This window comes from Diadema antillarum, unplaced genomic scaffold (assembly GCF_040938485.1).
Source record: "Diadema antillarum isolate AM-2024a unplaced genomic scaffold, OU_Dant_1.0 scf00000015, whole genome shotgun sequence".
NCBI lineage: Eukaryota > Metazoa > Echinodermata > Echinoidea > Diadematoida > Diadematidae > Diadema > Diadema antillarum.
The window spans coordinates 2,085,513-2,105,000 of record NW_027270904.1 but is presented as its reverse complement, the minus strand read 5'-3'; the positions used below and the strand labels follow the sequence as shown (position 1 = coordinate 2,105,000).

Here is a 19,488-nt window from a genome sequence, read left to right as displayed (position 1 = left end):
TATGTGATAGTGAACTTGCCCTTTAACAACGTACAAGATTGAACAGCACCTGTTGCAGTGGGTTCTCTGTATATGCAGGAAGCATGATTACAATAATTATCGTGTTTTCATTGCAGTTTGTGCCCTCGCCAACAAGACCTGCATCCTGGTGTGTGATGTCAATGAGCGGTGCTGGGACACCCCGCCACGCCAGAGGGCCAGGGGTGGAGTCGGACTCATGGCCCGATGGTACGACGCGTGCACAGGTCGGTCGAATCCCTAGAGTTTTCGCTCGTACAGAAAACAATTATGAACCAATCTCAGAGATCCTGCCTAGCTATTAGTATCAAAGAGCAACAATAAAATGTTAACTTGCTTTTGCACAACATGAAACGAGCACACCATAATCACATTAGTATGTTAAAGGGGATATCTAGTAACTGATCAGTGGGAATATACCCTCCGTACTTGCTAAGTGTATTCGGACCTATCTAGTACTCGCTCCATGGCAAATAAATGAAATACTAAATAAATAAACAAAAAATAGTATACTAACACAGATATTATTCATGGCATATCATTAAAGGTAGGGAATCCCATTTGCACGCCTTAAATGAAGATTTGTATAAATACAGTGGTATGTTGAAGAGAATATCATTTTAGAAACTCCCATAAAGTATTGAAAGTGGAAGGTAACATTTAGTACATTTTTTGACGGTTAGATTTTGAATTGAATTGTTTTCGGGGCTCACCGTAAATTCCAGTACATTACTAGGCTACCTTTGCAGACCCATGTACTGCATGTGTGTCCATCATGTATATTTTGTGAAGAAAGTTCATCAACACTTACAAACATTTCTATATACATTCTTACCACACACTCTATATGTTATTACATCAGCTCTTGTACTTTTAAATTTGTGTTTATAGATCACAAATACAGAAGAATGCAACAAAAAGGCTTAAGTGTGGCTGACACACAGAACTACTGAGTAGTTGAGTTTTGTGCATTATTCAAATTTTAGATAACTGTTGACTTCCAAATTTCTAAGCAGTGGCCTAAGCAAGTCCCCTGAGGTTCATATTTAATGTTTTGCTGCATTTTGGGAGGTCTGTAAAAGGTATTCCCTACCTTTAAGAGATAGACAGACCGGTTGGCAGCTAAGAAGGTTGACGGATAGAGAGACAGACAGATAGATAGAGAGAGAGAGTGATTGAATCAATCAATCAATCAATCAATCAATCAATCAATCAATCAATCAATCAATCAATCATGAATAAAAAAATGAACAAGGTAGAATATCAGCAGTATTTTTCAATCAATCAATCAATCAATCAATCAATCAATCAATCAATCAATCAAGATCATTGATCAATCAATCAATCAATCAATGATCTTGATTGATTGATTGATTGATTGATTGATTGATTGATTGATTGATTGAAAAATACTGCTGATATTCTACCTTGTTCATTTTTTTATCACCTGTATACAAGTAGTAAACAATGGAAACAATATTTGAAGAGTTTGTTCGCAAAAACCGATAAGTCTATTTTTAAAGATTTTGAAGTACGGTCTCTGTCATAAAGTACAAAATAATACCTTTTAAATGATATATTGGTCACTACATAAAGGTACATTTTTGAAGTTCTTATTATTCTCTTTATTTTTCTTGACCTTTAATCGCAAATATCTCCATTTGGCAAAGTTGCGAACAAACTCTTCATTTTTATCCTATGCCCCATCAAAATGTTTTTAAAAAAACGGCTCTTAAACCCGTTTTGCTGAACAAACTCCTTATTTGAATCTGGCCGTGCAGGTTGGGTGAACACGTACGACCGTAGTCTCACCTTCGCGTTCACGCGCGCATTCGTGAAGAAGCAGAGGGATGTCGCCCTCTACGCCGTGAACTCGTCATCCGTCGACTACCGAAACGTGAAGGGGCTCACAGTCGGCTTCATCGCCGGATGGGCTGCTGACGAACGCTGTCTCGCGAGATACGCAAGATCAGCAGACATTACTGTGAGTGAAGTTCATTGCTTGGATGAAGCAACGATTTCCTAGTACCTTCATTTATGGGGGAAAAAAGAGCATGCAGGGCCTTGTTTCAAAAAGCTATTCGTAAAGTTACGCATGACTTTATGAGCGGCTGCATGGAATAAGAAGTGCCAATATGTGTGCCCATTTTCCCCTTACGTTTTAGCAAAGTACAACTGCATGTCAATATTTCGTCTATATTGGCGCAAAAAGACACTTCAACTAAAAACGTGGGTTAACATGTAAGAATAAACATTATAATATACAAATTTTAACATTAATAGCTATTGAAATTAGCAATGAATATAGGAAACTCACCTGGCTTGCCATAATCAAGTCGTTCGTAAAGTCGTGCGTAACTTGACGAACAGCTTTATGAGACAGGGCTATGATTTTTATTTTGTTTGCAAGTCCTCCCACTATTTCTTTTTTCGTTGTTGTAACTCTAAAGATGGTATAGAAAACTTTGAACTCTATTCTAGAAATTTCTATTGTTATTTTTCATTTTATCATCACTGTATCATGCGTATTTTCTAAATTTTTCGGTTTGTGTGTGTGCACGATGTATGTGTGTGTGCATGTGTCATACTCGGAATAATAAGCACCTGATCAAGGTTGTTTATTTACCGTTTTTCAATCGACTTCTGACTTATTAACTCATTAAAAGTAATGGTTTCATCACTATTCTTATCAAGATGCAAAAGCTTCCTCGTGTGCAGGAGGGGGGGGGGGGGGGACGGTGCCAAGTCCCACACACTTCCCTCACTTGCAGCCGTGCCCCCGCCCCCCCCCCCCCCCCCCACTAAATACACACGCTCACACACCACGTATGACCATGAATGTATACAATTCATGATTATCTTTGAGCGCTATTTTCCTGTGCGAGAGTTATTGTATCATTATTTCGCCAGTTGTGTTTCCGCCCATTTTCCCTTCCTCGTTACACTTACATGGAAATCGCCTTCACTGGATTGGGACCTCGATAGTTAGGGACTTATTTATTGCAGTATAATTCCCTCTGTACTTAAATTGAATTCGATACAGATGAAATCTTCAACAAGGTTTTGTTTTTGCTTCTTTTAGACTAGGAATCAGGAAACTGCTACAACTTCTAAATTTAAAACGGATGGATAGTACATTGAACCTTATCTAAGGACACTTAGGATGGATGGCATTAAATGGTGTGAACTCCACACCATTGTCAGCTATATAACATTTTACAGCAGCACTTCCGTGTTTTACTCGTGGCGAAAGCGGAGGGATATTTATATCATAGAAAGGAAAACTTTACGCTGGGAATGGAGTAGACAAGTTTTAACATGTAATCAAAACTTGGATGAACATAATATCATGATAGGCGTTAGGGTGCCCTTTTGTTTGTGTTTGCTCTTTGTCTATTCTATTTCGTTTGTTTAGTGTTTTCAGCCTTTCATACCCGATAATTTGATTGTGGTGGTTAGACGTGAAAGTAGACAAGATGCGCCCAGAGCTCTCGGTAAGACTGCGTTGGTTCTCTAGTAAGGTTCATGTTGGCCATTCTGTGTGACATTGTTCGTTCCCGTTAATATCATTTCCCGCCATCATATTACTTCCGATTCATTAAGTCAGGGACCTGTTTTATCAAAAGATAAAATCGATTTTAAATGTCCTTACCACACAGGCTGCCATAGACTTACAGCTGAAATCAATTATATAATCAATTGTAACTCTTCGTAAAACAGGGCTGTCTTGACTCGTTTGATTGTAATGGTTTAATCACTACTCTGTTAAAAATGTGAAAGCTTCCTCGTGTGCAAGGGACAAAGGGGGGGGGGGGATACCACATCTCACGCCCTCCCATCGCTCTCGCGTTGCGCTCCATTGCTTGTGTGCCCCCATGAACAAAATCCTAATAGGTATGACCATGAATGTAATCAAAATCCAGCATTATCTTCGGGCGCTTTGTTATGCTAAGACCTGGAAGTGAAGAGCCGGATGTCCCTCCGTAGTCAGGTGTTGTAATCAAGCTCATGTTGGTCATTCTGTGTAACATGAATTATTTTTGCTCCCATTAAACCTGCATTTGCGAGTGTGTATTTTGAGTGTCTAGACTAGGCATTCTCTGTCTTTATATCTTTTCTTTCCATTTATTCCCTTGAGCCGCGTTCCTTTCACTGGTATACTCTTCAAATTATGTCGTGTTGTTTTATTTCTCCTGTCCGTCCTGTCTTAATTAGTATTCTCATAAGAATTCCTTGAGTGGTTCATAGTATACAACCATGCTTTTTTAGTGGACCATTCATTTTTTCTCTTAACATGACCTCCTACTGTATATTCTTACTTGTCAACTATCATGCTGTGTATTATTCTATGCACAATGCCTACGATCAGGGAGGTATTCCTGATTTATTCCGTGTTATGTTTTGTTGAAAAAAAAATTAATAAATCGAATCGAATCGAATCTGTGTGTGTGTGTGTGTGCTTGTATGTGTGTTTGTGTGTGTGTGTGTGTGTGTGTATGTGTGTGTGTGGTGTTGCATTATGTCTTTCTATGCATTGTTATGTTTTCGCACTTTATTTCATGTCATATCGTGTCATAGCGTATACTGGGATTACGGCGTTCACACAGGGCCTGGTTCGCACTTATCAGGAAGTTACTACATTGTAAACTATTTTCTTTTTTGTTCTTAGGGGGCTAGTCCCGAATTCTTCCACATATTACACTACAACTCTCCGATGGGGTTGATGCAAGGTCTGCGGAGAGGAGAGGTATGAGAAAAAAACCAACAACAGCAGCGGCAACAGCAACAAACACCTTTTTTTTCTGACATGGCTTTGTCTTCGTGGTACCACAAGAAACACGACCTGGCCTCCAGCAGTTTTGACAACCGTTTCATTACTGAAAATCACAGCTTTAATATGGAAACATTATGCAATGACTTCTATCATGTACATGTACGACAGGGAGCTTTAGATTTGCGGCGCGGACGTTTGAGACGACTCGTCGACGCTTGAGGTGGACGTTCTCCTCTTCCCTGCGTCGTGTTGAAAAGTAGTTTTAGATTATACCGAGACGTAGTAGAGCAGATAAGCCGAAAAATTGTGCAAAATTTGACTAAAGCATGAAACTTTCACCAGTGTTAGTACATGTTATAAGATTCATTTTAAGATCGGGAGATAAGTCTGAATTGACCTCTGATTACCTCCAAAGGTCAATGACCTCAAAATTTGATAAACATTGATATTTTGCGTCATTAATTAATGTTAAATATGGTAATGATGTACTAAAGACTCATTTTTCTTACAGTGGAATTGCCTTCATGTTCCATAGAACCCTGACAGGTTTACTTTTGACCTCTGATGACCTGCAGAGTTAAATGACCTCAAAATATCAGAATATTGATATTTTGTCATTGATTAATGATAAACACGGCAATGATGTACTAAAACCTTTTTTTAACAGTGGAATTGCCTCAATGTTCCGCAGATCCTTGACAGGTTTTTAGCTTTGACCTCTAATGACTCCAGAGGTCAATCACCTCAAATTATCAGAATTTTGATATTTGGTGCAATTGGTTGATGATAAACATGATAACGATGTCCTAAACATTCATTTGTGTTACAACTGAATCGTTTTCCTATTCCTCAGATCAAGGGAAATTATTTACACGTCTCTGCCTTTGACCGCTGAGGACTGTGACAGGTCAATGACCTCAAAATATCAAAATATTGATATTTGATGTATGTTCAATGGTTAACTGTATACCTGGTGTGCTATTATGCATTATGCTATTAGCATTTATGCTACAAGAAGTGTCTTCTCATCCCACAGAACATTGACCATTACGGTACCCTATGTATATCCAACTTTGACCTCCAAGGACAATGTGAGGTCAGACTTTTAGAATATCAAAATTTGTGTAGGACTGCAAATATTGATGTTTGGCTTCATTGGTTTAACCCTAAAAAGACTGGGGGGGGGGGGGCCTAAAAGGCCCCCCCTCGACATTTCGCGCGATTACTCAGCAACACGCAATGCTCTCGCCGCGATGCTCTATGACTTTCTTCTTTCGAGTTTCCCGCACATTTTGACGCCAAATTTGTGACGCCCGGGGGTACGGTTCTGAAGTTACATAACTTTTTGTACATGCACGTGAGACCGAAAATGGCTCAAAAATGTGATTTTGTGTACAAAGTCAATACAAATTGAGTTTTATCACATGATTCATATAAACATGCTTATTTTTACTCTCAATGGCTAAAGTCAATTTGTTTTAGTAGTATTATGCTTCAAAAAGGGTCTGCCACAAATTTTGCTGAAAAAACAACAAAAACAAAAGGTTGAAAAAACAAGGAAATACATAAGAAATTCATAAAACAATAAAATAAATAAGAAATTAATTTTGATACCGAATTTTTTTCAAGTACATTTGCTAAGAATGCCACAAAGAATATCTAGACCAAAAATGAGCACTTTTGGAGCTTTATTTACTGATTTAGATAAAAAAAAATCTGATTTCTTGCATAAATTAGCATAATTAATCAAAATAAAATAAAAGAAGACTATTTTGGAAAATTTAAATATACGATCTTGTAGATTACATCGTACACTATCATTGTGCAAATTTCCGCGGCGATCGCGTGATCCACGGCCGAGATCCTAAGGGGGGGCCCTTTAGGCCCCCCCCAGTCTTTCGAGCTACCAAAATAGCCCAGTCTTTTTAGGGTTAATCCTGAATGTTTAATCATTTACAAATCACGCCTTGACGTTATAATCAAAGTATATGTATGCATATTCCACAAAGCATTGGTTCATAGTAACAGGTCTCAGGAATGTGAGCGGTCAATTACTTCAGAAATGAAGCTTACGTGTCTTCATCAGTGATGGCAGTGACCTCAAATATAATATTTATGTTAGGGTTAGTTATGCAGACTAGCTTGCATGAAATTATGTGCAACATTATCCAATTTGCACTGGACAAAATTTGTACGCTTAAACATGGAAGGTGGGGAGAGGAGTACCATATTTTGGGTTGATGCTTAATGGTTTGTAAAAAGGCATATGGCAAACTAAGTCCCTTGAACTGGATGAAAGGATGACAGATGCTAACTAGAAAACAACAGGCCCACCTCATCAGGTGTACGTCACAAGCCAAACAACCCGAGTCGTACAGCACATGAGTTACGCAGCCAACGAGTCATACGTCCCGTGACCTAAACACTAGATGAACAAGGTCAATGAGCTCGACATCAAATATAATAGGCCCAAAAGCTGAGCGGTCCGCGAACTCGACACTCGACGAAAACAAGGCCCACGAGATTAATATATGTATTACATCAGAAAGCTTAATCTCTTCAGTGTAGGTCTTGTGGACCTCCCCCTCCCCCCATGTGTCGGACCCTTATGGGCCTGGTTTGCCTATACTATAAGCAGGGCTCGACACTAACGGTGGCCCGGTGGCCCGGGGCCACTAAAAACGCACATCGGGCCACCAAAATTTCAGAAATGAAGACTTTGGTGGCCTGATCGGGCCACCAAAAAATGTCGGATGTTTGCCTTTGGGCCACCAAAAATAAAAGTTAGTGTGGAGCCCTGCTATAAGTGTCAAGCTCATGGGCAATGCTACCTAGTTTCGAGCTGGCGGGCCTGTGTCGGTCAGTGTCAAGCTCGTGGGCTTCATGGTTCCGATGAATAACTCATGGTCCTGGAGCATATAAGTGACGTCATGGACCATTTGGAAAGCGACATACTGTGAGGCATAACATGCATTCCACATGAAGCAACCCTGTGTCTTGCAACTTGCTATTGTCATCCAATTGAGTTTGGGTCATTACGTCAGGCAATTTTGGGCATTTTTTTAATGACCTCTTTAGGTACCCTCAATTCAAAATAGGAGTGGAACTAGTATTTACTCTAATTGTCTTCTTTATGCTAGATACTCCTTAACACTTGGGCCTGGCCAAGAGTTGTGCCCCCATGCCCAAATATTGGTTGTTTCCAATATGCCGCCATCCGGTTTGCATCCAATGTGTGAATCAGGGTACGCTGACAGCGGGTAATATCACCTGCATGATCCGGTTAAGACTCTCTGCCAGCAAGTGATGATTCAGTGTAACCTGCTGAAATTGGTCTAGATCTATACCCTTGATCTCTTTCAAGACAGGGCAGCATCTGCGTCTTCAGTGAAGCACGCGATCGGCACACCAGGATCTCCTCCACGACTTAACTGGATAGACATCCTGAGGTCAGCCCAGCGTTCTTATAGGTGCACAGCCACTGAATGCGATCAGTCATCAGAGTCTTTCAGTGGCAATATCTAAACAGTTTGGGTGAAGGCAACCTTGTCTCTATGATGAGTGCATTGCACATAGAGTACAGGATGCACGAGATGATATAAGAAAGCTTCTTTTTGATTCGCGGGATAGGCTACAATCCTTTCTCAGGTAGAGGTTCTGAATTATCGGGTCGTGCTCAGTCTGCACACAGTGAGCTGAACACCATATCAAGTATGCGTGTATAATGATTGTGTGTAATGATATGGGAAAATGCATGGAAAATCAAAATACATGTTTATGTATTTTACGTGGAATCAGTTCCTGTCTGTTGTCTTGGCAGAAATGCACCAATCTTGCGATGCTGTTGTTTATTATTTTCCCTCTCCATCACGGGTACATATGGAACGTGTTGATCAAAGTTTTTGTGATGTCGGAAAATGCGAGGCTGTATTGCACGTGGCCTTCAATTTGTTTTTCACATTATATTGGCATGTGTAACAGACTGTAACTCACCAAGATGCCTCTTGAAATGTTTTGAAAAAAGTTCTGCCTGATTTCACATGAGCGGATGATTATCAGTTGTCTTTCTGCTATCATCTTGTGTGAAACAAAGTATTGTTTCTATTCAAAAGATAGCGTGCCAATTAATCTGCACTTATTGTTGGTGCTCTATAGGCCCTATAAGACAATCAAACCCACCTTCAGCCTAGACATTCGTAGGCGTTGTGGTGTAGAGGGGGATCTGAACATCTCTCATGAAGCGAGACTTCTCTTTTCTTTTCTTTTCCCCACTAACAATGTGAAACAAAGATATCCGTAGGCGTTGTGGTATGTAGACGTGGTAGAGCGAGACTTCTCTTTTCTTTTGTTTTCTTTTCCCCACTAACAAATAAGTTTACCAGGAAACATAGAAGCATTCGCACATACTGTTTACATTTCCCATCACATGCTTTTAAATCGGAATTTTCATGTAATTTACACATTTTGCCTGGAAAAGAATTACCAAGAACTTTTCAACACAACACATGTTCAAAAGAAACCATTTGGTTCATATATAATTTACTCTACGGAGTGATTCATAGGGGCCTACTTATCACCGTCCACGTACTCGAACAGTTTTCGCTAAAGATACAAGTATGTTTACAAGACTGCAAACATTAGAATGATTTGCCCCTTAACAAATCAGACTACATCTCTTGAAATGTCTTCAAACGTAAACTAAAGTAATTCCTCTTAAATGATTACTCTCTTATCTATCTATATATATATATATATATATATATATATATATATATATATATATATAATACACATACTGTCCTACTTTAGTGGGGGGGGGGTTCCACAAATTGCTCAAATCCGATTTAGTGATATTTTCCTGGAAAAAAAAATATGGCTTAGAAATCAATCCTGTGAGATATGTCATTGGAATCGCCAGCGCAATATTATTTTGTTAATTTATAAGAAATAAATCGCATTTGTCACTTGCTGCCTTTTGCCAGGGTGGGGCGGTACAGGTTTGACAGATCTGCGAGAGCATTATACAGTGCAATTAATATTTCTTCACCGGGGACATGGTGATGTGCACTTTACAATTTCATGTTCAATTTTCCTAAAGAGTACACCTTAAGTGGGGCGGCGGAATTGTGTGTGTGTGTGCGTGTGTGTGTGTGTGTGTGTGTGTGAGTGTGTTTTAAGTGTGGGGGTGGGGTAGGGCTCCGGGGCAGCGTTTTTGGCAAGGGTCAATGGTCGATTTTTTAATTATGCTTTTTCCGTTTTCAGTATGCACCAGACCAGATTAATAAATAGGACCATCCAATGCTCTCTATAGAACATCATCATGTTTACCATTAATCATGATGTCAAACATCAATATTCTGATAATTTGAGGTCATTTAACTGTCGAGGTCATCAGAGGTCAAAGGTGGAACTGCATGTGCTCTTTGGAATATATGAAGACAACGTCATTATTGTGTAAGTTCCCTAAAACTCCTTACTACTTTCTCCAAGCCGGCGACCAATTATTGTACAGAGGCGGATAGATATTGGATTGGTCTGTCACCTTCTCTCTGTACTGGTCGGGGGTTAAATACTCACATAGACACCAATCATCACCAAAATTCCAAAAGTAGAAGAAACTAAATATTGTTCCACAACACCAAATGCAAAATGCGTTAGAATGATAAAATTTACATGGATAACACCAATGCTACTAACGGCATATTTATTCCAACGACCTGCCTTCCTGTAGGTCTGAAACAAAAAAACTTCTTCACAAACAAGTTTCTTTCCTCTCAACTTAGTTCAGCATTCCACTCATCACTTAGGAACGTCTTTACGGCTTTTGAGACCATTTCATATACCGTCTTATTCTATGGGAAATGGAGGGATTTAGTAGGGAGAAATGATGCTAGTAGGTGTGGTCACTTATCTCGACATCGGTACGGTCGACGAATGAGGTCCTCGTCTGCATGTCATTGTCGATCTCGTCAGTGTGGCTGGGCCGTCCGTTGAGTGGTATGCTGTCGCGCTCTCATTAGACTCTTCGTCACCATCACTGTCCACTTTGTATCAGTCTGACAGGGCGCTTTAACATCTCCGATGACACCAGTTGACTATTTGGAGTTTGTAATTGCACTCCAAATTGGCGTTAACCAAAGTTTTGTCTTATCGTGACGCACAGTTTCTCCTCATGTGCTGCTGCTTGCGGATTCAGTTACGACAGTCAGATCCTCATCACATTCACAGCGTCGATAAAGATTAGTTGATTGACTTGGAGAGGGCATGATGTACCAAGGAAGGGGAACTCCTGTCTTTATCTCTGTGGTCTCCAACTATTCTCAAAGTTCCTCAAAGTTCCAAAATGCTCTGCAGCCTTTGCTTCACTATATAGTGTGAAGCCACTCCCATTGTGCTTGCCACTATAACTGATTTCTCGGCTCAGACATGTTTTTTTATAACTAATTTACTAACAAACTTCCTTTCTCTAAAGCATGTCATTGGCTCAATCTTATATTGGGGCGTGGTGTTCACTAGAAATTAATTTCTTATTGGTCAAAATGTTCAATTTGCTCCTCCTATTCGTTTCTGTGAGAATTCAATTTTGTAATGATTCATCTCAATTTCTGATTAATTCGCCCACTGTCTGTTAGTTTCTTCATTCACTTCTTCTCTGTAACCACTGGTAAAGACTTTATTGTTTCTTGTATATCAAAATGACAAACCAAATGGATATTAGTGTCCTTATAACAACCAACGTCATCGTTGTTCTGGGTCGTTGTCCCTGAATTTGTCTTTGGAGTTCCTGTTTGACCCACTCCACTAAACAATAAATGCTAGAATAGAGGAATACATTCTGGTAGGAGGGCCACCTTCCAGCTCAGAGGGTCATTTATGTTTGGGGATCAGAGGGCAAAAACACGTCATCACGTTATTTCCCGTAATTTGGCGCGGGGCTTTGGGGATGGAGAGTGCTGACCACTAGCGGGGAAAGTAGCCAATGTCAAACTCATAAATTCCTTTCACCATAGAATTTTCTTGGAAGAGGGGGGTTTGAAAAAAAGGGAACAGCTGGAAGGAAGATACTAGTAAACGGTTTTAAAAACTCCTAGAAGAGGAGAATACTTAGCATATTGGTGTCACAGGGTGTCTAGGAAAACGACTGCAGTGATCTGTTTTCTTTTACTCTCTATCCTATTCTATTCTATTCTATTCTATTCTATTCTATTTTATTTTATCCTTTATTATAAACATGTGCTAGTAGCCATCTGGGCTACAATTGTGTTTGTTTTGTACATTCTTTAAAGATCACCAGAGGTCAAAGGTAGAGCCCTGTCTGTGCTCTTCGGAATATGAAGACAATTTCTTGTAAAACAGATATGCTTGTTTTGTACATCTTAACCATGTTTATCATTAATTGATGCCACCACAGATCAATATTATGATATTTTGAGGTCATTGACCTCTAATGGTCTCCAGAGGTCAGAGGTAGAAACCTGTCTTTGCTCTTTGGAACATGAAGACAGTTTCATTGTAAAACAGATAGCTTGTTTTGCACATCTTAATCATGTTTATCATTACCTAATAACATCACAGATCACTATAATGGTATTTTGAGGTCATTGACCTCTAAAGGTCATCAGAGGTCAAAGGTAGAAACCTGTCAATGCCCTGTGGAATCAGAAGAATTGTAGTACAAATGCATATTTAGTGCAGCGTAACCAACGTCTAGGCCTATCTTTCACAAATGCCTTCAAACATAAATATTCTGATATTTGAAGTTCATTGACCTCTTGAGGTCATCAGAGGTCAAATCAGACTTACCTCCCGATCTTAAGATGAATCTCATGGTATGTACTAACACTGGTGAAAGTTTCATGCTTTAGTCAAATTTTGCACAATTCTCATGATTTTGAGGGCTTAACCGCTCTACTAACGCCACCTATAAAAAGTAAAATGGCGCCCCATATCATTGGCGTATGAAGTAGCTCATTACGTCGTGAATTGAGCAGACGTAAAATAAGCCCAGAACACGTTGTGAAATCTCAGGCGACGCGGACTATAAATACACTCAGCAAAAAAAAGAAAGTAAACGCTTTTTCAAGTTTAGATTTCTCATAGAATATTTGGCTGAAAGCTAGTGTATCATATACCATATTGAAGGTAATTTAATTGGCTATCAACCTGGTAGATCATCAAAAAGGGAAATTTTACGTCTGAGTGAACACCATTGTTTTTCGCTTCCAGGGCACAAAAGTAAAAATTGCAAAACTGAACAATTTGCCATTCATGCGTATGTGCTCTTCCATAGAACAATAAGAACAAACAACAAATTTCATACAGAAAGAAACACGAATTAAGTTGCAAAAATAAACCTTTGATCTCTATGATCTCTTTAAAGACCAAAAGATGAATGAAGACTAAAAATAAATGGGGAAAATAAAGCATCTTATGTCAAATCTAAATTGAAATGAAATGAGAGAAGATGTAATAACTAACAAAAATGGTAGAAATTTGAGGGTTTTTTTTCAAATTTGGAAATTGTGAATAATGTTCGGTTCTTGAAATTGTCACATGGATTCGTAAATCACTAGATTGAAAGAAATAAATAAAGAAATTCTGCTCATTTAACTATTTTTATGCTTATTATTCCCTTTGTCATTTGAAGTTTGACTTGACAGAAAATTTTTGTTTTCCCCCCTTAGTTTCCCACTTTGTTTTCTTAGAGGTTATAAAGAGATAAAGAGAACAAAAACTTATTTTTCCTATTTCATTCATGTCTCTCATTGTGTTGAACTGGTCTTTTGTTGTCAATGTTATCGTGAAGGGCATTTGCAAATAAAAGAGAACTTGTCAAGTTTTGCAATTTTTAATTTTGTGCCTTGGAGGACAAAATCGAATGTGCTTACTTATGCGTACAGTTTTCTTTCTAATTAAACTATTAGCTTAATAGGCAATTAAATTACCTTTAATATGGTATATAATACATTGATTTTCATAAAAATCTTCTATGAAAAATATGACCTCGAAAAAGTGTTTACTTTCTTTTTTTGCTGAGTGTAGATCGACTTTGATACGTGATTCTGCGCATGTTCAGAAGGTTACAGTTCGTTATTCCGAAGGTTTGTTAATCCGAAAATGTGATAAGGCTTGTTATTGCGAAGGCTCATTAATCCGAAAATGAAATAAGGTTCGTTATTACGGAGGTTTGTTAATCCGAAAATGAATCAAAGCTCGTTATTCCGAAGGTTCGTTACGGACAACATGTCATTTCGGATCAACGAAACTTCGGAATAATGAACCCATTTCATTTTTGGATTAACGAACCTTCGGAATAACGAACCTTCGGAATAACGAACAGCACCCGTTCAGAAAGGTGCTTTCCCCTCTAAACGTCCCCGTCGGGAAAATCTAAAGCTCCCTATGAGCAGTAAGTGGAGTGCAACATCGCTCACTTGTGTTCATGCTCTTGATTGGGTGTATCTAAAAAAAAAAGAAACAAAGAAAAAGAAGAAACAAATGATACAGAAATGAAAACAATCAAAAATAAAACCAAAAATAGTTTTTTTTTTTTTATCTATAACCTTTGAAGTGATTTCCAATTTCCCCGCCCCCTAAAAAAAACTTCAGATCTTAGATGTTCTAATTTTCTGCATTCATATGATTCACATGTATGTTTGGAGTATCCCTTTAACCTCTGACGTCAAGGAAATATTGAAAAAGTAATTAAGCACATCCTGTTCTTCTCCTCCACTTCTTATTTATTGCTATCTGTTTATCTCTCTCCGCTCTCTATCTATCTATTTCTATCTATCTATCGACCTGTCTTTCTGTCTTCGATGGATGTATGTGCTCATATATCCCTTTCTCTCTTTTATCCCTTCCTATATATGTTAATATTATCCATCTCTCTATCCATCCATTCATCCATCTACCTACCTACCTACCTACCTACCTACCTATCTATCTATATATCTATCTATTTATATCCATCTATCTATCGATCTATCTAGGCCTATCCATCTTTTCGTATATCTATCTATCTATCTATCTATCTATCTATCTATCTATCTATCTATTCATATCCATCTATCTATCTTTCCACCTATCTATCTATCTGTCTATCTATCTGTTTATATCCATCTATCTATCTATCTATCTATTTATATCCATCTATCTATCTATCTTTCCTTCTATCTATCTATTTATATCCATCTATCCATCAATCTTTCCATCTATCTATCTATCTATATATCTATCTATATCTATCTATCTTGCTATTTATATCCGTCTATCCATCAATCCATCTATCTATCTTTCCGTCCATCTATCTATCTATCAATCAATCTGTCAATCTATCTATCTATCTATCTATCTATCTATATCCATCTATCTATCTATCTTTCTATCTATCTATCTATCTATCTATCTATCTATCTATCTATCTATCTATCTTTCTATGTCTGTCTATTATACCTACCTATCTATCTATCTATCTATCTATCTATCTTTCTATGTCTGTCTATTATACCTACCTATCTATCTATACCTATACTTACCTATTTGTCTTTTTATCTTTTCATCCAGTCTGATGTCGCTTTCTCCATCAGGCTTCCACAACTGGAATCCGACTTCCGGCGACTGACCCCGGATGATTTCCCCAATTACTGCTACCCGGATGGATCCGGAGCGGGTATGATGACCCGGAAGGACAACACAGAGTTCATTAACTGGTGGAACGAGGCCTTCGATCGTCTGGTGGGCACCCCCGAGTACGACAAGATTTGCGAGCGTCTCAGTACGGAACATGGTTCGTGAGCTCAAGTTACTCAGTTTGAAAGAAATACACTCTTTAGCATTGTAGAATGGCTGAAGTTCAGATATTGAATTGTCGAAATAATGCGGACTGAGAAATGATATTATGTGGAGTGAAGTAATGCAGACTGAAAAACTGTCGAAATAATACGGACTTCTTCGTAGATGAGGCCAAAGATTCGCTTCACGCCGCCCCTTCTTGCCAGACGACGGATGGCTGGCTTGCTGATGACTGAATTTCAGATATTAAATTGTCGAAATAATGCGGACTGAGCTATTTGATGATGTTAAAATGCACTACAGAAAAAAGCAACAGCTCCAGCACAAAATCGTTTTACAATGCTGTTACAATCGATGGATTTGCTATCAAATTATGTCTGATCATCATGTTGATAACTCGTTTGCTGATTGGTTTATTCCAACACTGCTGTATACAAGGAGATGTTGATTACAGGTCTCCCACAAATCATTCACTTTCTTAAAGTGTGAAGCTTTTTTATTTTTTCAACCATAATTTTGGGTTGTCGTCACCAAGGTCGTTCATAATTTTGGGTGGTCGCTGCGCTCACTGCCATCAGTGCAACGGATAGTTTTTAGGACTAATTCATTCAGATCTGGGGCCCGTTGCATAAAAGTTACAATTATGGTTACTTTGCCAACCAATGGTAACTTCCATGGAATTCTTGATTTTGATTGGCTGTTGAGTATTGTTGCCATGGTAGTTACCATTGGATGGCAAAGTAACCATAATTTTAACTTTTATGCAACGTTCCCCAGATTTCACACACATGCAACATAATGGATACAATCTGAAGACACAATGATATGGGGGGGGGGGGACTAGTGTCTTTTCATGCAGTTCGAGATCTTACTAATTATTTAGTGGCAGGAGCCTACTTAATAGCCGATAAGCTTCTATAGAACATCAATACTTTGGTCTTTCGTTGGAGAGAGAGAAAGAGAGAGAAAGAGAGATGGGTTACAAAATCGTAGATATTCATTACATTCTCTGGCCAGTGTCAGAACCGGGGCTAATACAATGTAGTAACTTTCTAACAAAGTTGATCTCACAATGAACAATAGGATTACATGTATATTGATTGTATACCGAGAACTTCTTACTATCAAAAGGTGACAACACTGCCCCTCCACCACAGTTTCTCTTACCTACAGGGAAAATGTGAAAACCTGCGGAATATTATAACCACGCTTGATTAGATATGAATGTCATGTATAGCGGGGAAACGGAAGAGATAATCAGCAGTCTCCCTCGCCATTATACTGTGCCTACACTGTTGATAACTTGTCCATGGTCTTTCTAAATCATTTTTATGACATATAAAACATCCTTAAAGGGATTGTACAGTATTGGTGGAGATGAAGACTGGGCTTGTAACTTTAAGCAAGATACCAAGAAACCACTTAAGAAATGATACAGCGCATACCATTCTAAAAGGAATTCAAAGCTTATTAGATGAAAATTAGTTTTGGAATGGCGGAGACATCCAATAACAAAGTAAAACAAAGCGATCTTAATAAAAGGTGGGTCCAACCTTTAAGTAGGATTGCTCTGTTTTGGATATCTCAGCCATTTCAAAACCAATTTTCATCAAATAAACGTTGAATCCTCTTGGAAGTACACGCTCTTTCATATTTCCATAAGAGGCCTTTCATTATCTCACCAAAAGATGTTAGAAAGCTGAAGTTAGGTCTCAACCAAAACTATGTGATCCCTTTAAACTTAGTGCTCAATATCATGTCATGTCATACAGACAGTGCTTCGATCTTTGTAGGAATACACAGCGATTCACAATGGAGGTGTAAGCTTATTAATCACATATTTATTACTGTACGTGATATCAAAATATGATGTTTTGATATTGTGACCTTCCGAGAATGCTCTATGAAAATAATCGTCTGGTATAGAAACTATTTAAGCCAACCTCCCTTTACTGTCACTTTTAGGTCATTTCTTGTTTTACATTTCCTCCTTTTTATTTTCACCAACTTTCTTTCTTGTCCTGAGAGATAGCTTTCGTTCCGATTTGAATGCAGGGGGTCATTCAGTATATACTTGTGTGTTAGTACCGCGTTATATATATTTTTTTTCTTCAAAAACTATATCTGCGTACTTTCAAATTCATCATCGAGTATCATTTTTACGAACTTTTGCTCGCGTTCTGTGAAGGTCAAATCATGCTACAGTCACGTCCTGTTGCGTGCTGATAATGAGAATCGCAGATCCACTTATATAACCCGTTATTGCGATTTCATATTTTTTTGATAGAATAGACTGATTATATTATTGTGGCGCTGACATGGTTTAAAAAAAATGATTATAAAATACCCCGTGTGCAGCGTTTGAAGGTTCCGCACAATGATGATCAGGTTGGTCTCTCCCCTTTGGAAATAAGGTCGTCTCTCCTGCACACGTGACCATGATATTTCTTCTATTACAATAGCGCTGTTTGGCGAGGAAAATGAACGTTATTTCGATAATTCAGCACTGTCCCCCGCTAATGTAAGCTCAGCTGTTGTCGCCTCAAGTATCTCCTTATTTCAAGCTGACACGACCTCTTCCACTGCACTGCATCATTATCTCTGATTGTTCTCGTCCTTCATCTTTTCCCGCTCTTTCTATCTCTCTGTAGGCCACAAACAAGGCTCAGGTGCTAAAGACGTCTGCATCGGTTACTAGAGATGACCAACCCTCCACCCTTCTTTCAATCAGTGCAGCGGTCTTCTTGGTCACTCTCGAGTTCACGCATTTTCAGGACTCTCACCAAAGACTGAAAGAGAACACACTGGTGCATCTCCCATTGTAGAAGAGAAGAGGGGATTGAATGTGTAAAGGAAAGAGTAAGGAGAAAGAACTCATTAAAAAAAAGTCAACAGCTTCTGAAAAGTTTCTAAGCAAGATTCCCAACTATTGTTGAAATCAGCTAAGAAGGCCTTACGAAAATGCCCGAATTTTTCCGAACAATTCGAAATGATGACAAAACACTTCAGTATAACTGCCACCTCCATAACTCGTATACACCTACATTATTGCATGACCAAATGTGCGTGAGGATGCACCTATGCATAGTGTGTGCTGGCGATTTATAACGAAGTATCATTGTTGTTCTTGTTTTTTTCTTGCCGAGCCATCAGGAGATTCAAATTGCGGCTGTTGTACAGTGGAACCTCGTTATAACGTAAAGGCGAGCTCTAGCATAGCGAGATGCCTGATATAACGAGATAATCTTGCGGCTAATCTCATTCTCTTTGTAATATTTTGTTTTCATTCCTGATGAAACGCCCGATATTACGAGGAGATGTTAGTGGAACCTCGTTTGAATGGATTCCCCTGTATCAGTGTATAGAATACGATGTTAAACCGCTACTTACAGGCACCGGTCCAAGGTATTCAAAGAAGCACGGAAAATCCCAATTACTCGAAGGCAATTGATAAAGTGAAACATTCATATATGTGCACTCATTACACTTTAGCACAAAATAGATCGCTTGATCAACTTTGATATAGACTTCACGGATATTTCATGTTCGCTAAAGTATTTCAGGATGTCCTGCGGAGAGCATTAACTTCGCTTGCCACAAAATATACTGGATTAGAATGTTCTCAAGAATAGATTGACCTTTAACATTATAACTGTGGTGATCGTATACTATGGTGGTCACATACTTAAGTGATCATTCTATTATGTTATACAACTGATGTGTTTTTTATTGAGAAATATGATAATAAATTGCAAAGAAATGAGATGACTGATCACTAGCATAGGCATTAGCTCGGTAAAGTAGATATGCAACATGGTGGCAAAATGCAAAGATTTAGAGTAAACAACGATGATGTAAAAACATGGCAGATATTATGGAGTGTTTAAAAGGCATTTGCCCAC

The 19,488-nt window shown here is 38.6% G+C and overlaps 1 protein-coding gene across 1 annotated transcript in view; it reads left to right on the top strand.

Annotated features, from left to right (window-relative positions):
• The window catches only part of LOC139723723 (uncharacterized), a 27,176-nt gene extending 8,892 nt beyond the window's left edge, over positions 1-18,284 (top strand). Inside the window, exons 4-8 of the mRNA XM_071634942.1 lie at positions 117-245; positions 1,800-2,002; positions 4,688-4,765; positions 15,359-15,581; positions 18,238-18,284. Of these exons, the coding sequence (XP_071491043.1) occupies positions 117-245; positions 1,800-2,002; positions 4,688-4,765; positions 15,359-15,581; positions 18,238-18,284 (680 nt within the window). The remainder of the gene's footprint in view (positions 1-116; positions 246-1,799; positions 2,003-4,687; positions 4,766-15,358; positions 15,582-18,237) is intronic.
• Positions 18,285-19,488: the final 1,204 nt, after the last annotated feature.